The 23,160-nt window shown below is 44.6% G+C and overlaps 1 protein-coding gene across 2 annotated transcripts in view; it reads right to left on the bottom strand.

Annotated features, from left to right (window-relative positions):
• Positions 1 to 23,160, bottom strand: part of STRN4 (striatin 4) — a 50,563-nt gene that overhangs the window by 13,579 nt on the left and 13,824 nt on the right. Inside the window, exons 2-11 of one of the 2 annotated variants that reach the window (XM_029619137.1) lie at positions 17,023 to 17,126; positions 16,710 to 16,783; positions 16,151 to 16,229; positions 5,482 to 5,691; positions 3,036 to 3,177; positions 2,499 to 2,643; positions 2,033 to 2,149; positions 1,296 to 1,417; positions 949 to 1,124; positions 274 to 321 (exon numbers count right to left, since the gene is read on the bottom strand). In XM_029619137.1, the coding sequence (XP_029474997.1) occupies positions 274 to 321; positions 949 to 1,124; positions 1,296 to 1,417; positions 2,033 to 2,149; positions 2,499 to 2,643; positions 3,036 to 3,177; positions 5,482 to 5,691; positions 16,151 to 16,229; positions 16,710 to 16,783; positions 17,023 to 17,126 (1,217 nt within the window). The remainder of the gene's footprint in view (positions 1 to 273; positions 322 to 948; positions 1,125 to 1,295; positions 1,418 to 2,032; positions 2,150 to 2,498; positions 2,644 to 3,035; positions 3,178 to 5,481; positions 5,692 to 16,150; positions 16,230 to 16,709; positions 16,784 to 17,022; positions 17,127 to 23,160) is intronic. The other variant, XM_029619138.1, reaches the window with a different exon arrangement.

Here is a 23,160-nt window from a genome sequence, read left to right on the forward strand (position 1 = left end):
GCTTCACTGGCTCTTTTGTTTGTATTTGCACCACGTTAAAATTCAAACATATTCCTGATCTTGCTGCACTTGTCAGCTTCTCTTTTCCTCCTCTCTGCCTCAGCCTCTTGCTCAATCCTGTCTTTCATCATGTACCTCAGTGCTGCCCTTAGTACATTTGCAGGACTTGTATGTAAGAGATAAAGTGAAGAGACCTGGCATAGCTGAATCAAGAGAGATGGTATGGGAGGCAGATTGAGAGGGGCAACAACTGTGGAAAGTTTCAGCACTCACCTGTGACCCCTGAAAGCATATACTGGCTCCACATCAAGGGCAGCATTTCTACAGAAGGTAAAAAAAAAAAAAAAAAAAAAGGAATATTACTCAATGCAATCCCTGGTGCTCTCTCCCTCACCCCCAGAGAACCATATGCTACCTCTCATCTTGGAAAACTACAGGACATACATCATCCTTCCCCTACAATCATAGTGTTACATATGCACCTTCTTGGCTTCCCAGGTAAAGACTGCTTTGCACTTGTGCACAAGGCACAAAATCAGCCCCTCCCAGCCCAGTGGAAATCTAGAAACACACACAGTTCCCCACTAGCCAGCCAACTAGGTAGGTTACCTTCCCCGAGCCAAATAACCTTTAAGCAGCAACATCCAGCTTACTCCCAGAGAGATAAAAAATCAATATTCTCAAAAAAACAAATTTTTGATGTTTTATTGTAATTATAGATATTAAACTATTAGAACCTGAAATAAAAGTAAGAAACAAGCCGAATCCAAGACTATCACAGCTCATTTCCTCTATGAAGGATCAGAAAGTCTCCTTAATTAGCTAACTTTCCATAGTAAAATCTTAAAAAAAAAAAGCCACAAAACTATAAGTTAGATCCACTGGGTTTAAACTACTGGTATTTTCAAGTCCTCAGCCTTTATTCCAGCCCCCTTTTCGCTTGCTCACTTCTTTGCAGTGACGGTTTTCTGTAGGTTCCAGAGCTTCAGCGTGCCATCTTCAGACGCCGTCACCAGCGCCGACTCTGCATGGTGAAACACCAGAGCCCGGATCCCATCGTAGTGACTCCGCAGCGTGAACTTGGCATTCCAGGTCTTCTTAAAGGCATCTTTACCATCCAGGAGCTGCCGAGACAGAATAAAATTCCTTATGTCATCCTCAGAGCTGGAGTGGAGGTTTGAGGTGCGGATCCAGAGACCCCCCCCAAGCTGTCCACAAAGCCAAAGCTAGGGTTTGGGAGGGAAGGACAAGCCACTAACTCCCTATGCTATTACCTGGCAGGGGAAATTACTCACGTCACAGCTGAGGTCATTTTCGTTCATTACAGTCAGGTCAGCCAGTTCTCCCAAGCTCACTTCCCCACCTCCTATCGTGTCCATGATAAAGACATCGGAGGAAAAACCCAGCGATCCCGAGGCTGAAGAAATGGAAGGAGAAAAATAATGAGTGACGGAGCGCCGGTTCTCTGTTTAATACTGTTCAGTGGAAAAAGGGGATCACTACACCAGGGGCAGATTGCAGAACTTAAGCCAGGAAAAAAAGATGCCTAAGACTGAGCAAGGGAAAAAAAAAAAAAAAGCATAGGACTCTGCTATCTCTTCTGCTGCCAAAATCCTTTATAGCTCCCATTCTAAGGAGAACAAGAGGTGGCAGCGTGTCAATGATACCACTCTCTCCAGTACAGAATTCTGCAAGAGTCGTAAAGAGGTGAGTCAAGCAAGGAGACAAGAAACAGGAGAGGGGCAGAAAATAAACAGGCTGCCAGGCCCAACACTTGGAAACTGGATGTGGATTTTAGATTCAGTTACTCATGGTGAGTTACAGTCAGGTACAGTTAAGTAGGCCCTGCCCCCAAAAGGCTTAGCATCTAAGCTGGCACCTGAAGCAATGGAGAGTTAAGTGACTTGTCCAAAGTGGGAGAAGTGAGATTCGAATCCTGCCTTCCTTGGCTCTCAGCCCACTGTTCTAACCATTAGGCCACTCCTCTTACATACAGAGATCAGGCATAATATACCAGGAGCTCAAGCATTACCATCATGGACTGATCGAGGCTGGTTGGAGTTGGCAGATGGAACAGATGGTTTAGAAGACAGACCATCAAAGTCTCGGAGATCGGCTAGCATGCCCTGGAGTTTAATTCTTCGTCTTTCTGCAAAATGAGAGAAGGATGGAACCATGAGGCATGCAGACAAGCAGAACAAGCCTGATAATGCTGCCATCTCTCAGCTTCTGGAGAAGGATGAGGGGGGAAGAGCAGGAAGTTTTTACTGAGCTGTCATGTGTGTGTCATGAATTCAATAATTGTGGGGAACCAGGTGGCAATAAAAAAAGACTAGAGTCCAAATCAGATTTTACAGCAGCCACTGATCACTTGAATACTGTGCTAGGGAACTGCTAATGCAAGGGAAAAGGAGTGACAATGCATTAGCAGCATCACTGACCCCACTCAGTCTTCCAGGGTCTGAGTCAGACTCTCCCATTTATTGCTGCCCTGTTACCCTGCTCGTCTCCGGATTGCCGGGTGTCGCCGGACTCATCCCCGTCCTCTCCAGTGCCCAGAAAGTCAAATTCATTCAAAGCATCCTCTGAATCCTCATCTTCATCTTCATCCTCTATTTCTGCCGTCAATGGCTTAGCAGAGAGCTGCAGGACAAAAAGGCAGTGAAACTACTGTGCGGAAAAAAACAAAACAAAAAAAAACCCATGCAGAGGAAGGGAGGTAGAAGCTTCAAGGACAGAACAGACCGGAGAGCCAAGGTACAGAACCTAGAGACAGAGAAAGAGGTGGAGGAAAGCTATTGAAAAAGCATAAGGAGAATAGGTGGGGAGGGAAAAAGTGGAAGCAGAGAGAACAAATGGAGAGAGTTTGAAAGATTGAGGAAGCACCAGTGCTGCACAAGTGATAAGGAAAGATCCCAGGGCCCAGAGACATGAAGGGAAGGTCACCGTTATAAAAGGGAGCTGCCAATAGACTGAAGTATTTGGGAGGGACAGATTAAAGGTGAAAGTCACATATGGCATGACAAAGATCTCACCTTTACTCTGTGCCTCTTGTGCTGCCGCTGGCTTTCCATATCTCCTTCTTCATCGCTGTCTTCATCCTCACAGTTCCGTAAGAAGGGGATCTTCTCCAGCACAGAGCTGGTGATGCGGTCAGTCATCTCCTTTCCAGCATTCCTAGACAGAAGAAAAACAAAATTCTTCATTCATGGGCATGCAGGTTACACCCAAGGCACTGAAATCTACTGTAAAAGGTGGGGAAAAAAACCCTGCACTGCAATTGGTTTTTGAAAGGTTCAACGAGAACCGCTATCTGCCTTGGCCGCGGGAGGGGCAAGACATTTTTCATCTGGTCTCCCCAATAGCTATTATCCTGTATGTCTGCCCTACCAGATGCCTCCCCAGACTCAGGCCTCGCTGGTGGCTCATCATCTGCAGCAGACTTTAAAGAAAGGTTTGCCCATGGGGTTAAGTTGCTCCTAGGCCTATTGTTCCAGAAGGGGCAACATAAAGGAGGTGGTCGCTTTGAAGAGCTTCTTCTGGGACAACTTGGGGAAGGAGAAATTATTTGAGATGTTGTTATTAGGGTATATATCCTCTCATAGGAGTCACAACAGGGTAGACCACCCAGGCCCTGGCCTGTCCAATTTTTTTCTCTGGGACAGGCCATCTCTGCCTTCAGACAAAATAAAATCCCAGCTTCTGTGACAGCAGCACTGCCAAATGATGTGCCTGCAGGGCTCATCCCCCCAGGCAGGCAGCGGTTCCCGCGCGACAAGATTGCGATAGTCACAGCATGCGAGTTTCGCACTCCCCATGGGCAGGAAGGGGACCCTGCAGCAGCGCAGAGGGTTTAAGACCCAGAGGATGGTGAGGTGTGAGAAGAGAAAGGAAAAAGAGAAGATGAGATGAAAGGGAAGGGAGAGTTAAGTGAATGAGAGGAGAGGGAAGTGAAGTGGATGAATGAATGGGAGGGGAGGGAAGGGGAGAGAGTGAGGGGATGGGACAGGGGTGCAAGTGAGGTGGAAGAGAGGAATAAGAGGGAAAGGGTGGGAGGCAGCTGGGAGTACAGGACCAGAGGAAGCATTAGGCAATTAACTAGTGCACTAGTTTTGTGGGTGGCACAACAATGGGAAGACTGCAATGATTGTGATTTCTTGTTCCTTTCTCCTGTGTGGGCCCAGAAGAGGAAGTTGTGTCATGTGGGCCTGCGCAGGTTGGGAGATGAACTGTAATTGCCGTGGCCAAAAGGAATAGGAGCAGCCTGGGTCCATCCTCCAGGAGGAAAGAGAAGTCGTCCTGCCTGTTGTGTGGGCTGAAGGTGGAAGCTGCTGCCATTTGAAAATTCAGAAGCGGGAAAGAGTGAGAATGTATGTGCGCGCAAGAGACCAAAAGGCTAGTGTCACAAAAGCCTCAAATGGAAGCACTCTTCAGACACCAGAAGCAGCAGCATCAGAAGTGGAAGGCAGTGCAAGGCCTGCAAATCAGAACAAACTCCCAGGCCCTGCCTTGGCCCCACCCTCAAATGAGTTTCTGTGGTATCAGGAAGCACTGCGAGAGGAGAGATCAGGGCTGCTACAGGGCCTGTGAGCTTGTACTGGTTCACAGGTCCCGGTGCTTTCATTCCTAATGCTGCTGCCGCTTGCAGATCACCTTGGGCTCAGGAACTGCCATAAGGTGAGGGGAGGGCAGAGTGTGCAAAGCTCTTTTTATCCTTACCCACCACTGAATGTGCCCAAGAGAAAAACGTTGCCCGTCATCAGCATGCACTCTCTTCCCACCAGCTGCCATCCACCTTTAACCCAAGGACAAAAAAAAAAAAAAAAGTTCCCACTGGTCCTGGCCAGGGGCTGTTTGAAGAGAGATCAGATGCAGGAGGGGTTTTCAGCAGCCAGGGGATGTAAGAGGATCAGTTGAGGGGAGGAGTTGAGCCTGAGAGGTAGGGGTGAGTTGGAAGCCATGACAGACTGGGTTTATAAGGGCTTAGGGATGAATGAGGATCAGCTGGGGAGGGATATAAGAAGGAATCGGCTGGAGGGACAAAGGATAGAAAGGACAGAGTAGACTGAGAAAAATAACTGTTGGAGGAGGACTGTACCCCTTGCTAATTTATTTGGGTTGTCCTCAGGGGATCGTACGAATTTTCAAGTGCTAAAATGAAATCACTTGGCCCCTAGAGCAGATAAAAAAAAAAAAATGTAAAAATGGAAACCCTAAGCATGGGCTGTACATAGACAATGTAAATGATTTAAAAGAATGGATTTAAAAATGTCAAATCGAGCACTCCAGGGTGTACTTTGCAATATGGGCTATCATACTTTCTCCTGCGTCAGTATTCCGCCAATGCTGCATCCTTCCCCTCTCCAACCTGCCCATGAGCAGTCAGAATTTGCATAGGGAGCAGAGTATGGACTCATACCACAATTAGATATGAAGGTTGGATAATGGGATGCTCAGTACACAGAGTTCCCAGCCTCTCACCTCTTTATCTGCTCTTCAATCTGTCTGACAAGATGCGATTCTCCATCATTCTTGCCTGACCTAGACGTGGGTGAAGGAGGCAATACCAGTCCTGAGGCGTTCTGATCAGTCGACCCGTTCTGTTCTGTGGAGCAGCGGCCCAATAGGGCACGCACCCGCTTCGAACGCATGTCTAGGATAGTGTCAGTGTACCCTACTTCTTCCAGGTACCTGTCAAAACCAGAAGATGGGCAAGTCTGAGATCCCACAAGCTGAGGGAGCCAGGCAGACCTGCATAGGGGGAATAGCCACATGCTACTATCCTGCCCCACCTCTGCTCTTTCATAGAAACATGATGGCAGAAAAAAAGACCATTAGAGCCTATCCAGTCCACCCATTCATAGCACTCCCTCCAAAATCCCCTCTTGAATACGGATACCACCCTTGTCTCCACCATGGTTTATGGCTTATTTGGTTTTCTGTACCGTCGCATCAGTGGGAACCTTCACAACTGTTTACAATCATTTAACAAGGAAAGTATAATAATATAGTAAAAGAATGATGACCGCTATAATACATAAAGAAGTAAAACATTAGTAATAATAGTTAAATCTAAAATATTGTAGACTAAAGTTGTATACATATCAAAGGACAATAACAATCATGGGAGCACCGCTAAATAGCATAACTAGGAAATAAACAAAAAACAAATGCAAAAGGTTGATAACTGCTTATCTAGTACATCTCCACAGGGAAGCTGCTGCATGCATCCAGAGCATCCTTTCCGTAGAAAAAAAAGAGGCCCACCTCCTCTGCATTGGATCCTTGGAAGTATTTAAATGTCTCCATATCTCGAACAAAGGCCACTGATCATTTTAGTAGCCACCCTCTGGATAGACTCCAACTGGTTTATATTCCAAATGAGGCCTCACCAGGGACTTACACCGGACCAATATCACCTCTTTTTTCTGCTAACCATTCCTCTTTCTCTGCATCCAAGCATCTTTCAGGTTTTTGCTATTGCCTTAGCCACCTGTTTAACCAACTTAAAAATCATCAGATGCGATCACCCCCAGGATCCTGCTCTTCTTTTGTGCTTAGACTTTCACCCCCTCTATTTCATGAAGCTCCAAGGTGGTCAAGTCAGGACTATCAGGAAGTATTTCTTCATGGAAAGGGTGGTGGATACATGGAATGCCCTCCCAGAAGAGGTAGTAAGGACAGAGACAGTAACAGAATTCAAAAGGGCAAGGGAGGATTCCTAGTGGCTAAATGATGGAGAGGAAGAAAAGGAAAACCCGAGTTGACTGCAATAACCACAAAGAATAACAATTACCCTAAGAATTAAAAAAAAATAAAAATAAATTGCTGGACAGACTGCTTGGTTCTTTATCTGCCGACATTTACTATTGTCATTTCATTCCCTTGGATTTCTGCATCTTAAATGTATAACTGCATTTTTTTTTTTTTTAGCATTACTTCTTAGCTGCCAGAACCTAGACCATTCCTTGAGTTTCACTAGATCTCACACACCTTCCTGGCTTTCTATCCTGTTGCAGATTTTGGTATCAGCAAAAAAACAAACAAAAAAAAAAACCCCACAACTTTCTGATCATCCTTCCCCAGTGTTGCTCACAAAAATGTTGAAAAGAACCAGTCCAAGGACAGAGCCCTGCTGCACACTGCTACTAACATCCCTCTCCTCTGAGTGAACGCTATTTATCACCACTCTTTGTTGTCTCCCACTCAACCAGTTTCTAACCCAGTTGGCCCATACCAGAAGCACTCAGTTTATAAGTCGTTTAGGCGGAACAGTGTCATAGGCCTTACTGAAATCCAAAGAACCCAACATCTAGTGCTTTCCCTTGATCCAACTCTCTGGTCACCCAATCAAAGAAATTGATCAGATTCATCTGAAAAGACCTCTCTCTGGTAAAACCCTGCTACCTCAGATCTTGCAGTTAATTGGATTCCAGAAACTGCACTGTCCTTTGTTCTAACAGCGATTCCATTAATTTGTTCACCTTAGAGGTCAGACTAACTGGCCTGTAGTTAACCAGCTGCCTCCTTTCTTCTACTTTTGTGAATAGGAAGGAGAAATTACTACTTTCCTGATAATTTCCTTTTCGTTAGTACAGACAGGTAGATCCAGAGCCAGTGGGTTATGCACATCTACCAGAAGATAGAGACTGAGCAAAGCTGTCATGGTATATATACTCCTGCAGTGACATCAGTCTGTCAGTATTCTCTGCTAAAGCCAACTGCGGGCAAACAAAAACGATTAACAAACTCCTCCAGTACCACCAAATGAACTGCACTAGGAATCAAAACTCAATGGGTCACTGTGATCTCTCTATCAAACACTACCCTTGAGCCACCTGTTGCAGACATTGAGCTCCACAAAAAAAAAAAAAAAAAGAAAGAAAAAAGGCTTGCAACTGCCATCTATGTCCCTTACACCAAGGGCTCGAGAGCAACTCCCAACATTAATTTGGAGAGTTAGCCACCAATGCCAACTCATCCTGACATACCCCAGTATTGGAAAATGTTAAGGAATACTATCTACTCCCAGAGACTGAAAGAGGTCTCAAAAAGTTCTTGCCCAAGGATCCAAGTCCAATGCCACTGCCATGTAACCCCAAAATTGTAGGGAAGACACCACTTCTGATTCAGGACCATTAGCAGAAAGTGCATACTGCTAGAGAATCTGTCAGATGAACACGACACAGCCTTGTGTTGAAAAGGTCTCCTAGAAACCCTCAGAACTGCTAATAGATTGTACACCACTCAGCCCAACTTCCATAAAAACATATTATTCTCCTACAGACCACTGAACTTCCCTGTTCTGACTTATCTACCTCACGTACAGCTGGGAATCAGCAAGATCCTTTCCTTCGCAGCACCACAATCACTAGTACCAATATAGTCAAAAGTGCTCTAGGAGCTGTGGCCAGGCTATGTGGCAGGGTCTGGCACTGAAATGACCCTCCAGCCCCACATAAAACGATGGAACTTCTGAAGCCACTCTCTTAAGGAATGTAAAGTTAAGTCTGCATAAAATCTAGAGAGGACATAGCAAGGCAAACTGACTTCCATGTTTCCATTCTGAAATAAGAAATAGTCTACTTCCTGTAGATCCAGCAATGGCCCAACTGTTTTAGGAATCACCAAATAAACGAAACACCATTCCATCCACACTGGGGTTTAAAATCAGTACCAATACTCCTAATGAAAGAAGTCGCTAAAGCACTGTCCTCACTGCTTCCTGTTGGTTGGAAGCAAACCAAGAGGATACCAACACCACTTGAAATCAGATGGGAGAAGGAGTCCAAGTACTCCTCAGGAATTAAGGAGGACTTGCCCTTGAGCTTCCTCTCATGTACTCCAGAAGTCAAACATCTGGAGACACATCAACCTTGGTCATCTTCTCCAAGCCAAAGATCCTCCCAAGGAGATCGCCGTACAAGAATTCTAGACATTGAGACCATTGATGAGTTACGCAAGATACAGGAGCATATAAATTGCTATTTCCAAATCCTTGTGAACAGTCGCACCCTATTACCAGGACCATACAGCAAAAATCTGCTCCCAGTCTTAACTGCCAGGACTCAACCAGGGCCTCACTAAGTGTCCTTAACTCCTCGTCCTGAAGGCATGGCAACAGATGTATTATTGCAAGATCTGCAGTCCAAGAGCCAAATGCCCCTTACAGTGCCATGCCAGAAGTTCACAGGCCTCTTTCCACCAGAAAAGCAAGTTTGCTTAACATAAACTATATTTTCTATAGATAGCAAGATGAATTATCCATGATCTGTCTTGGATGTCATCAGGTGACATTAAATGGAACAGTCTCTCCAAGCTAGTAGAGCTTTGAGCTCTACTGAGCATATATGGGGGTTCCCATGCAGGCATTTGCCCTAGTCTCCTTAGTCTGTTTCAAAGCTAGAATAGGATAGTCATCTATCCAGGCAGGAGGGCAGGCATCTCATGGCTAAGTCTTCCTGCTAAGGAAAACACCTTTAATAGTAAACAAGCTTGCTCTTTTTCGTCAATAAGCAGGGCTAGATTAGCCATAATCTGTGGGGAGTCCCAAGTTAAGGGTTGCAGTGTAACAGTTATTGGTAAGAAACTTGGACTTCATCGTGGAGAGCAGACTATTTATGAATCGAGTAGGGCAAGACTGCCTATCCTACTGCACTGTCCGTGGAAGCTAAGGAAGTGAACGGATGCACAAATGAATAGGTAGCTGCTTCATATATATGTCAATGAGAACATCTCTGAGATGTGCCTACGCCTTGTATATTCCTGTAAATAGTCCGTTGCAGTTTTTATTTATTGCTTTAATTCCTCCACCTCCTGCTCTTTGTATACTCCTCCTTGTTCGCCCTCCCTGTTCATTGTAATTTCTACCTTTAAAGTTACATTGTAAACCGGTATGATGTATGCATACTAATACCGGTATATAAAAGTTTTTAAATAAATAAATAAATGTGCAATGGAGGAAGCTGTTGCTCATACCTAGTGAGCTCTGACAATTAGTGAGTCAAGCTGCTGTACCGCAGAGTAGCATGCAACTGGTAATCCAGTTGGATAGTATTCTTTTGGCTACAGATGTACCTAGTCTGTTGGGATTACATGACACCAACAGTTGCAATGCTTTTCTGTAGGACTGCGTACGACATTTCTAGTAAGCCTGAGCTCTTTTGCAGTCCAACATATGCAATGTCTTTTCACCCTCATGTGATTGAGGCTTTGGAAAAAAAAGTCGGGGAAAACTATTGACTGATTCAGGTGGAACACAAACAACTTTTGCTAAGAATTTGGGATGGGTACTAAGTACTTTATCATGAAAGAATTGTCTGTAAAGTGGGTAATAAATCAGCACTTGCAATTCACTGACTTAAAGTAGACATAACTGCCATGAGAAAAAGAACCTTCCAGGTTAAGTATTTCATAAATGCCACCTCTAAAGGCTCAAATAGAGCTTGCATTAAATAGTTAAACCATGCTAATGTCCCAAAGTACCAGTGGCTTCTGAATTGGAGAGTGCAGGTGCAGCAGTACTTTCATGAATCTTCAGACCAGAGGATGCATGGAAATAGATGCTCCATTTTCTGGACAATAAGCTACAATAGCGCTGAGATGCACATGCACAGATGTGAATGCAAAGCCAAATTAGGAAAGACGGTGAAGATAAGACAAGAGATGTCTTGGTTCATAGTTGAATGGGTCCAGGTTGTGAGATTTACACCATTCCAAGTAGCGTTTTCTTTTGAAGGAGTAACTGCGCCTCATTAAGGTCTTTCTGAATGAGAGGAGTACATTTTGAATTGATCTGAAATAGACCATTGTGCTAGGACTGAGTGTTTAACATTCATACTATCAGATTGAAGACTGGAAGAGCTAGGTGGAGAAGAAAGCCTTCTTCTTGGGATAGGAGAGAAGGATCATCTCCCAGATGAATGGAAGGTCTGATGGAGAATTGAATCGGATAGGTATACCAGAGTTGTCTGGGCCATGCCTATGTGATTAGGATCATTGTGGATCAGTCTCTGTACTGTTCTCGCTATGAGTGGTAGGGAGAAGAAAAGCTTACACAAGGTTTGTGTTCCAGAGAATTAGGAAGGTGTCTGGCGCTTCGCATAGCGCACTGAGTTAAAAGGAGCAGAACTTCTCAGTTCTGCTCAGTTGCAAAGAGGTTGATCCATAGGTGAACCCACTGCCTGAGATGATTGGCTATGATTTGCGTCACGGACCATTTGTGTGGGCAGAATATTCTGCTGAGCCTGTCCACCCTGCCTAGTAAATAAGTGGCTTGAAACATAGCTTTGTTCAGTATTGCCCAATACCATATGTGTAGGGCTTCTTGGCACAGAGCCCATGATCCAGTTCATCCTTGTTTGATATAAAAAACATTGCTACCTAATTGTCCATCTGGATCATTATGTCTTTTCCTCCAAGGATGTGACTGAATGCCCATAGGACAATAAGCATAGCTTTGAGTTCCAGTAAGTTGATCTGCAGATGTTGTTCCTGAACAGACCAAAGTCCTTGAGTCGTCTAGTGACCTGCATAGGGCTCCCCAGCCCATAGTGGAGGCATCTGTGACTAGTATTGGTTGAAGGGGAGCATCTTCTTGAAGTACATACAGTAGGTTGTACCCACCATTTCTTCTCATCTCCGGAGTGAGGGTTATCTTGGTATGAAGTGATTGAAGAAGTTGGCTCCACCGAGTCCTTAACCCCCATTGTAGTTGTTGCATGTGCCAGCGTGTTAAGAGGACTATGTGAATAGCTGCTGCTAAGTGTCCCAAAAGCACTAGAATACAGCAAGCTGTTGTATATGTTGATTTCAGTAATGCATTTGCGATTTTGCAGAGTGCTATCACTCTGTCTGAAGGTAGGAATTCTTGTACTTGTATGGGATCTATAATGGCTCCAATGAATTGAATTTGAGGCGTGGGCTCCAGAACTGATTTATCAAAGTTTACCATAAATCCAAGAGTTTGAAGAAGGGTTATTAATGACTGGAAATGAGACTATAGGGTATGTTTCGATGGAGCTTTCAAGAGCCATTCATTCAGATAAGGGAATACTCAAATCCCTGACTGTGTAAGTGGGCCACTACCACTGCAAGGCATTTAATGAAGACTCGGGGAGGGGGAAGCCTAAAATACAAATGAAAGAGCTTTGTATTGGTAGTGACATGTACCCACTTTGAAACAGAAAACGCTACCAAAAGGGGTATATTGGAACATGCGCATAAGCATCTTTGAGGTCCAGGGAGCATATGCAATCATCTTTCTGAATGAATGAGAGGATTGTGCTCAGTGAAGTCATTTTAATTTCTCTCAACAGATTTCAAAGATCTAGGATGGGCTGAAGCCCTCCAGCCTTCTTTAGAATTGGGAATAAAACCCGGATTGCATTCTGTAGCAAGAGTTTGTTTATTTATTTTTTTTATATACCGACATTCGATCTGAGATATCATATCGGTTTACATTCAGGTACTGCAGGTTGAAGTGGAAGGTGCATGGACGGTGGTACAGCAGTATGCAGGGTTATTGGCTGACATGCAAAGTTCAGATGGTAGCCCTGCTGTTCTATTTAAGACCCATTGATCTTGGATATTTGGTTCCAAATTGCTGGAAATAGCTGGATTCTGTTCCCTACCTGATGCTTCCATAATAGATTCTGATGTATCAAAAACTTTGAGCCAGTTTCACTAGTTGTTGTGATTGCTGTTTTTGCTGGCAATGCTCCCTGGGGATGTCCTCTGGTTGGAACTGGCAGAGACTGATAACGGTGCATATGCAGCTGGGGTAGTCAATATTGATGGTAAGATCTGTTCGATATTCTCAGGTAGTAAGGCTCATAAGACAGGCAGGGCATCCTGCCGGAAGGATGAGTTCTGCCGATTTGGATAAGGATTGAACTGCCAGATTTTATTCCTTAATTTGAGAAACAGTTTCAAACAGCTTTTCTCCAAAAGATTATCACCCAGACTTGATAGGTCTGCTATCTTTTCATGGACATCTTCCCTAATGCTACCAGCTCTGAGCCATGCCATGCAACTTGCTGCAATCGACGCAGCAGATGTTCGTGCAATTGTATTGAAGGATTTGTACACCGAACGAAGGTGGTGCCGGATAGCCTCCTCCTGATTGTAGAATGGAATAGGGGAAATCTGTTCTGTTTCAGAGCAAATAAAAAGATTTAAATTTTGAACACAATCATAAATGTATTGAATCATATAGAATCGGTATTGTGTAATTCTTGCTATAACCTTGGGTGCCCTGGAAGACCTTTTTGCTATCTCTGGAATATGGGCTGGTACAGCTCCCACATAATTCTATAGTGGTGGAGTCTGCCATGAAGAAAGTGAAAAAGACCTGCTTTCAAGTCCAGCACCACATCCTCTTCAAGCAACTGCGGATGCAGATGGAAGAAATATGCAACCAAACTAGCTCCGCCTATGTGAACAACTCCAGAGCCAGTATTTACAGTCTGGTATTTAACTTTCCCTCTGTCCCACAGAGACACAGCTGAACTTTGCCAGCCTAACAGGCTCCAGGACAAAAAACCCAAAAAAACAGGTGGACTTGGGGACCAAACTCCTATCCTAATGAAGGCACTTATACTCTTTAGAAACCAGGAACAGGAAGCCAGGGCAAAAGGAACTGTTCGTGCCCTTTTTATCCTGTTGCTGCAAATAAAATATGCTCCAGAGAAGTGAGGGAAGGAGGCCGCAACTCCCTCTCACTCATCCATGGTACCAAAATGGCCACCAGGGCACTCATGGTTAACAGCTCTTCTGCAGAAGTAAGATCCCCAAAGCGGACCCGATCGGAAAATACCCCATAAACACACTAGATCCAGCGTCCCCCCTTGAAGTCCCTGCTGCTCTGCGCTTGCAGAATAAAGCTGTTTCGACATGCTGCACCCTGCACTTGATCCTGGTGGAGATAGAACAAAACATGGGTTCGCACTCCCCCAAAACAGCAGCTGCTCAACTCCAGTCAGCAAGCCTCTTTTTTTTTTTTTTTAATCTCTTATTACTGCCTGTACAAAACAGTCTCAACCCTGCTCAATTCTTAAGAGAGAGGAATACAGCAATAGAAAAGCTTCACATTAGCCAAACAAGCAGCAGCTAAGGACCAAGGGCTCAGAGGAACAGACAAATTAATACAAAATCATACCACTAATGCTGTCCTGGTGCTGCTCAACCAAAGGAGGGACACCATGTCTTTCACTGTGAGAGCTGCTAGAAAACAAAAAAGAGCCAAAGGGACTCAGGACCAAGCTCACCCAAAGGAGGGAATGCTAGATTTTCACCTCTGAAGCATCCCCAAGCAGTTTTTACTTCGTCTGTCCAGACTTCAGTCCATAGCATGGGATGCTCACCTACCATATTCTGGCTCCAGCACACTGGCAGGCTGAGGTCAGCATAGATGAATATAGGGGGTGATAGCAGCAAATCTTTTCATCTGTCTCAGTCTGCTGGTCAGTGAGCATTACCCATTTGTCTGAAATGGTCTGACTTAATGAACAGGAAATATTTAAACTATTTTAGTTTTTCCTCGTTTGCCTCTACCTATTCTTCCCCTTTACTTCCCAGTCTCACAATGCCACTTTTGCACTTCTTCCTAACAAATCTAAAAAAAAACCCCAAAACAAAACAAAAACAAAACAGTTGTCACCCCATTTTACTGTATTTGCTGTTTTTTTCTTCCATTTGCATCTTTGCATTCCTGACTACTTTCCTGGCTTCTTTTAGGAATTCCCAGATATCGCTACCTGTCTTCCTCTTGCTGTGATCTCTTGTAGTTTACAAACACTAACCTTTTCCCCTTACCTAATTTCCAAATTTTATATACCAGTCTCCCAATACCAGCCTGATCAGAACAGTGTACAACAAAAAGCAAATTAAAATACAACAAAAATAATAAAAACAACCAAACAATTAAAACATCATAAATCTGTGTGACCATACTGCTAGAGTACAAAACAGACCAGAAGATCTTCACCCAACCTACCCACCCCCATTGTCAGATACCATCAACCCTCCATACTGGGGAATAACCATCCTTTCGCTCTCTTTGTAAAGGTTACACAGTTTACCTCTAAACTGATATATAACAGCATTGAGCTACAATTCAGGAACTATTGCAGAAAATGCTTGTTTCCTACAGACTGCTGTTCGCATCTCCTGTAAGGTGGAACTCTACTACTTCTTTAGAAAAGCACAGCAGTATTTTTCCTCTATTTACTTTAAAAAAAAAAAAAAAAAAAGGGGGGAGGTTAGTTGCCCTTTTAAAATTTTTAATTCTGCACACTGTTCTACTTCTCCTAGATTTTCCCATATAGCTAACAATTCCTTGAGGTACTCCTCATTTTAACAAAGTTAGTATCCTGATGTCCAGAACCCTGGCCTTTGAATGAATCTTCACCTCTTGTGCTCTAACACTAAGCACACCATCCAGATCCCAAATAATTGTCCACTCAGCATCAGAAACACTGTCCGCATTGGTAAGCACTAAGTCCAGTATTGCCCTCTTCCCATGGAGGTTCAGTTATCAGTTGACAGAACAGTTCTTCCTGCAGAGAATCCAGGATCTTCCTGTTTCTAGAAGACCTTGCAGTCAGGATGTCTCAAACACCTGGCAGATTGAAATCCCCTTAGCAATAGCACCACCCCGTTCATAGCAATTTTCTGAATATCCTCCATTAAATCTCTATTCTTCTGCTTATAATGGAGATCTGTAGATTACAACAATATAAACAGATGATCCATGCCCTCTTTTCAAATTAACACACTGAGCCTTCTCCTTCCCTCGTAAACCCTGGAACATTGTGTGTGTGTGTGTGTGTGTGTGTGTGTGTGTATATATATATATATATATATATATATATATATTTTTTTTTTTTATTTTTTTTTTAATATATATATATATTAGTACCACTCCTTTCTTTCTACCCAGTCCTTCCTGAATAGACTGTAGCCCAGTCACGGTTTTCTGTGTACCAGGTCTCCGTGACAGCCACTACATCCAAGTCAGCTTTTTCCATGGCTGCATTTTCCATACTATGAGCCTTAGAGTACATAGCTTCCTCCTGTTTTCTGTACTATACCTCAGCATATGGTTTGGCAATGCCCCTCTGCCCCAACCCAAAAAATGTTCCATACTCACTGTCTGAGGAGCTGCCTGCCTTCCTTCCACACCAACTGGTTACTTTCCAGGGTGGAGGCTTCTGCTGGACCATTAGGTACTGAGAACACAGAATGGAGAGGGACAGAAGGAGAACTTATCACAAGAGCTCAAGCAGACTGTATCCTTATATGAAGGCTAAAAATACCAATCCCACTTTCACTCTGATGACCATCTTCCCATCTACGAGACATACATCAACTACCGGGAAATCATTTTAAGCAATGTGGTTTTAATTAAATACACTTAAAGGAAGAATTATATCTCCATGCATACAAGGGGCAATACCCGGACTGGGTCAGCCTTTCCTAAGAGACACAGAGTTGCTGGTCAGACTTTTCTCTGCCCATTGCCACCCCCCCCAATATCACCAAATTCATTAGCTTAGCATGAGTCAGGTCTGAGAACTGTTTCACTTCTGAATGTTTTATTTATGAATGTGTTTCTAAATTTGTAATCCACTTAGAGCCTGCTTATCTCCAAATTTTAAGTTTTCAAAATAAATAAAAAAAAAGAAAAGAAGAACTGTTTGTGGTCATACCTGTCTCCAAAAGGTCTGATTTCTTCTCTCCCTGGGCCAGTTCTGTCCCAAATTTTAGCATGTGATACTTTGCCCTGAAAGGAAGTTACAGAATGAAAAATCAGGGAGACAGGCTAAGAGGAAATGGCAGACAAGAGAAATTGCCAGTGATGTGAGCAAACAGGTGCTGGCTTGCACCAGGGCTCAGAAAAATAAAAACCCACAGCTCAAAGTGCTACTGGTTTAAGCATTGCTGCATCTCCCTAATGCTGTTCCAACTACTCCTTCTCCAAACACACAATAAAAGGCAATTAGGTTCCCTCCTAGCTTGTACCTCTCTTGCTTCAAAGCATATTCCAGCATCTTGATCCTACGAACAAGATCAGTCTTAACATTCTCTTGACCCTTCCTCTCGCCCTGCAGGAAAGCCACCTGTGCCTGTAGGAAGCAAAAAAAAAAAAAAAATATCAGGTCTCATGCAGGTACCTTACCATATTTAAGCTAAAAGAAAATCACGTGCTCATGGACCAGGCTCGAGCTGTCCCCCATTGGACAAGTGGTATTACTTACTGCCTTAGGCAGCAGAATGAGGTGGGTCACAGGGGCCATGGCCCTACCAAAATAGAGTCCTACCCGCAGAATCATTGAAGGAGATCTGGGGCCAGGTCAAGCAGGCAGCAACTGTTTGGCAGCAGAACAACAGTGCTGCTCCATGAAACTAGCAACCAGCAGATTTAAAACAAATCATAGGAAGTATTTTTTCACTCAGCACACAATAAGGCTATGGAATCTGTTGCTGGAGGACATGGTCAACGCAACTAATACAGTAGGTTCAAAAAAGGAATGGACAAGTTCCTGAAGGAACTTATTAGCCAGGTAGACTTTGTAAAGCCAATGCTTATCCCTAGGAGTGTGATACAAGAAAGATCAACTACTGGGGATCTATTGGGTACTTGTCTCAGACAGTGACCAGTCCGGGTCACAGGATGCTGGACTCAGTAGACTTTGGTCTGACCCAGCATTGCATTTGTGTTCTTAGTGCATCGGCCAAATCCTAAACATATGGGCCCCGCTGGGCTTTCATGGTACCACTGCACAGTTCAAAGCAGCAGGCAGACCAGGTGGCAGAGGACAAGGACGTAGCCTGAAGCACCACTGTTCTCGTCGCTGATAATCAGGAGTGGGGGGAAATCATAGGAAGTAAAAATAGGGAAAGTGCATGGGAGAAGGAGGAAGAGGCAGGGGGGGGGGGGGGGGGAGAAGATGGCTGGAACTTGGTTGGTTTGGCCCCCAACCAAAAAGGCCCACTGCTACAATAGTAAATAGTTATGATGATATTAACATAGCAGCATCTCCTCCATGTATCTCAAACATTTTGTTTTTAAAAAACACCTGATGGCTCAGTGGAAGTGCTGTCCACTACCATGCAGATCTCAAAAAAAAAAAAAAAAAATATAACGGAATTAGAAAAGGTACAAACTGTATAGGGGATTGAACAATTCCTTTATGAGGAAAGGGGAAAGAGGTTAGGACTCAGCTTGGAGAAGAGATGACTGAGGGGAGATAGGATAGAGGTTTATGAAATCATGAATAGAATGGATCGGATAAATGTGAATCCACTGTTTATTCTAATAAAAAAAAAAACCTAAACTATGTCTAGGGACCACTCCATGAAGTTACTAAGTAACACATTTAAAACAAATCAAATAAAATTGGGATATCTGTATTGTGAAGTTACCACTTACCTGATAATTTCCTTTTCTTTAGGACAGTCAGATGAATCCAAAACAAGTGGGTTATGCACCTCTACCAGCAGATGGAGATGGGAGCAAACTGCAGTGACGCCGGCCTACCAGTGTTCTCTTCAAAAGCAACTGTGAACAGACTAGCAAAAAATGATTAAAAACAGATATCCATTGCAATACTCAGCCAACACTGAGCTCAGACAAGAATATAACATTAGTCTAGGGACTGGAGTAACACTTACCAGTAATCCCTGTAACACGTAGCAGCACAGGAGAATCAGTGAGCAATCTTTCAGCAGCCAAGAGAGGGAAGCTGTATTTATCTGACTGTCCTAAAGAAAAGTAAATTAGCAGGTAAGTAGAAATTTGTTTCTTAGCATCCAGTCAGATGAATCCAGAAAAATTGGGATGTACCCAAGCTACTCCTGAATAGGGCGAGAGGTTGCCTACAGTCCAGTCAAAAACGTACGTGCAAAGGTTGCGTCTTCCTGGTCCTGAACATCCAGATAATACATGGAAAAGGAATGCAAGGAGGACCACATCGCAGCTCAGCAAGTGTTGACGGGAGACAATCTAACTTCTACCCATGACATTGCCCGAACCCTAGTGGAATGAGCCTTAACCCGACTAGGTAACGGCTTCCAGCATCCACGTCTGCAGCCATGACTACCTCCTTAATCCAGCAAGCTATTGTAGCACATGAGACTGGCTCTCCCTGTCTAGTACCACTGCGAAGGGCAAACAAGTGATTTGACTTCTGCAAAGGTTCAGTAACCTCCAGATACCTGACAATATGTCTCTTAACATCCAAGGGTCACAACAGATGATACTCCTCTACATCTCTCTCGCTGTTCAGGGATGGCAGGGAGATGGACTGATTCAAGTGAAACTCACTGATCACCTTTGGTAAAAAGGGACAGTATGCAGCTGTATCGCTCCTGGAGTCACCTGGAGAAACTGCTTCCAGCAAGACAAGGCCTGCAGTTTGGAAACCCTACACAGAACAAACTGCCACAAGGAACACCATTTTCGAGATCAGCAACTGCAAGGACAGAGTATATAGGGCTTGCCAAAAAATCCAAAGCAAATTAAGACTCCATAGGGGCACCAGAAACCGCAAAAGAGGACAAAAATGTTTCATTCATTTCAGAAAACAGGCCACATCAGGATGATCCAACAAGGATCCATTTACCCGACCCCTGAAACAGGTGACAGCCACTACTTGTAGCTTTAAGGGACTGAGAGCCAAGCCTTTATTCAAGCAATACTGCAAAAATCCCAAAATGAGTGGAATCTTGACCAAAGAAAGACGATTACCTTGATCCTCATACCAGGCCTCAAACACTCTCCAAACTCACACATAGGCTAAGGAAGTGGAGAACTTTCTAGCTCTTAGCAAGGTGGAAATCACTGCTGCAGAGTATCCATGTTTCAGCATGCAAGCCCTTTCAAGGGCCATACCGTTTGACAAAATAGAATCAGATCTTCGTGAAGAATGGGACACTGCTGCAACAGTTCCTGTGCGCTGGAAGTCGAAGAGGCGAATCCAACAGGAGCCTCCACAGATCTGTATACCACTGTCTCCTGGGCTAATCTGGAGCAATCAAGAGACCACCCTCTGTGGCGTTCGATTCCTTGAATCAGTCTCCCCAACATGGGTCATGGAGGAAGGGCATATAGCAACGTCTTCCAGCCTCTCCTGCACTAGGGCACCGAGCCCCAATGACTTCCTCCTGCAGCTGAAGAAACACGGAACTTTCGCATTACGCAAAGATACCAAAAGCTCTAGGAAGGGGAGACCCCAGCAATCCCATGTCAGATGAGGCGTTTCAGCTAATGCCCATTCTCCTAGGTCCAGTCTCTCCCTGCTGAGAAAGTCTGCAATGTGAGAGGTTGAGATAATCTGGAGATGCACCTCTGCCTATTCCATAAGATGATCTATTTCCTGCAACACTTGTTGGCTCTTGGTACCTCCCTGCTGATTAATGTAAGCCACAGTCATTGCATTGTCAGACATTATTCAGACTGATCGACCCTGCAGCCTGTCGCTGAATAGTAAACATGCTAACTGGACCACCCAAGATGTTCCAGAGTCACTCTTCTGCACTCCAGCACCCTTGCACTGTCAGTTCCTGACAGTGAGCACCCCAACCAAGGAGTCTCGCATCTGTTATCAGTACTAGCCAGTCTGGTGGGGTTAGGGAAGCTCCCTTCCATGGATGATCCACCTGCAGCCACCACTGCAGTTGGGAGGAGACCTCCATGTCAGGTGGAACCGAATTGAATAGTCCTGAAACTGCGGGTTCCACAGAGACAGCAAGGAGCGCTGAAGAGGACACATATGCACCCTCACCCATAGTACCATTTCCAGGGTTGCTGCCATGAAGCCAAGTACCTGCAGGTAAGACCATATGGTCGGACGCAGAGTTTTCAACAATTGGAGGTGAGCTAGCAATTTCTGAATTCGAGCTTCCGGCAGGAACACATCGCCCTGCTTCGTGTTTAACCGAACCCCAAGGTATTCCAGCAACTGAGTAGGTTTAAGACTGCTCTTGGCTATGTGCACCACCCAGCTAAGCTCCGGCAACATGGAAATCACCTTGTGAATCATCAGGTGGCACTCTTCTGATGACTTGGCTCAAAATCAGCCAGTCGTCCAATTACAGGTGCACTAGGATTCCATCCTCTCTCAACTCTGCAACTACCACCATCATCTTGGAAAAGGTTCTGGGAGTGGTGGCCAGACCAAAGGGCAGCACCTGAAACTTAAAGTGGTGCCCCAGAACAGCAAACCACAGAAGGTATTAAATGTTCTAATCAGATGGGAATGTGAATATAGGCTTCGGACAGATCCAGGGAGATCAGAAATTCCCCCGACTGCATGGCCATTATAACAGAGTACAAGAGTTTCATGCAAAAAAACATTTTACCTGCAGATAACGGTTGACACCTTTGAGTTCCAGGATGGGACTAGAGGAATCCTCTTTCTTTGGGACAACAAAATAAATGGAATATCACCCCTTTCCTTCTTGAGATGTAGGCACTGAAACCACAGCCCTCAAACTGAGGAACCTTGCCACTGTACTCTCCACTGCTTGCTTCTTCTGTGGGGAGCGGCAGAGAGACTCCATGAATATGTCCCAAGGAACTCTGAGAAACTCCATCACATATCCTTCTCGTATCATTTCCAGGACCCACTGATCCAATGTGATTTCAACCCACCTCTTATAAAAGAGAGAGGCATCCCCCTATCTCCTGTTACCGAAGGTGGGTCGGCAAACCTTCATTGGGAGGCTCGGGGAGGTGCCACTACCCGAGCCTGCAACCCCTTTCTGGGTTGTCTGGGATGAAAGAACCGAGACCTACCAAAAAGTCAAGTCTTCTGAAAGGTCGCTCCTTTATAGGGTTAAAAACACCTGGATCCTCAAGCATGACCTCTCATGTTATAGGAGCACTGCATCTGCTTCTTATCCTCCAACAATGAGGAACTGGAGATTTGTCCCACTTATTGGCCAGTTCCTCCAACTTGCTCCCAAATAAAAGCAAGCTATTAAAGAGCAATTTAGTGAGGTTAGCCTTGGAGGTCGCATCAGCTGACCAATTTCTCAAACATAAGTAACACCTGACCGCTACAATGGAATCCACTCCTCTGGTTGAAGTGCGGACCAAATCACAGCCTGCATCTGCCAAGAAGGCAGCATTGGTTCCATAACTGCCCTGGAGCTTATGTCAGAGTCCTCAACCTCCTGGGAGAGAATCAAACAAGAGCGAGTATCCAAGGAACAAGAAGCGATCTGCAATGTCATCGCCACCATTTCAAATGCTTGCTTAAAGATACTCAATCTTTTTATCATGAGCATCCTTCAAGGCCATTCCTCCTTTCACGGGAATAGTGGTCTGCTTGAAGACTGCACACACACACAACGCATTCTACCTGCGGAAAACGTAAGCGCTCTCTTACCATTGGATCCAGAGGATACAGGTCTTCCAAAATCCAACCCCCTTTGAATTTAGCCTCTGGAGCGCCTCACTCAAGATCAATCAATTCTTGAATGGCCTCCTTCATGGGGAAAAAATCAAGAAGCTTTTTGCAAGGAAACCAAAATGGGATTTTTCTGGGAATCTGTCCCAGGAACTCTAAGCATTTCCAGGGTCTGGGAGATCAGAGCTGGCAGCTCATCTCCATGAAAGAACCATAGCATAGTTCTATATGGTTCTAAGCCTGAAGGAATTTCACCATCAAGACATTCAGGATCAGCATCATCCATACCATCCAGATCTCTATCAGGAAGTCCCGCTGCTGCTTTAGGAGTACTCTGGTGCTTAACAGGAGGTCCAGGCAAGGTTCCTATCTGCACCTCTGCTCTGGGAGCATTGGACAGGGTTGAAGACTGTGCCTGAAGAAAAGATTGCAACCCCTGAAAAGAAATATCCAAACCAGTAGGCACCTAAGGCATACTCACTTTGCTACCGTCCCCTGCTGAGGAACTAGTTAGGGAGTTCCAAATTCAGGCACCCCACCTGAGTCATCTGTACACAGACCTACATCCAGCTGGGAAGAAGCAGGTTTCATGAAATCAAAGGAAGATAATTCTCGCTAAGCCTCCAAACATTGCTGGCACAAGTTAGCAGGCACTCCTGGATGAGATGCCCTAATATGACAAACCATGCACTGAGAAGTGGCCAGAGGTATGCACCTAGCTGGTGATTTTTTTTTTTTTGTTTTA

Source organism: Rhinatrema bivittatum, chromosome 11 (genome assembly GCF_901001135.1).
Source record: "Rhinatrema bivittatum chromosome 11, aRhiBiv1.1, whole genome shotgun sequence".
Taxonomy (NCBI): Eukaryota; Metazoa; Chordata; class Amphibia; order Gymnophiona; family Rhinatrematidae; genus Rhinatrema; species Rhinatrema bivittatum.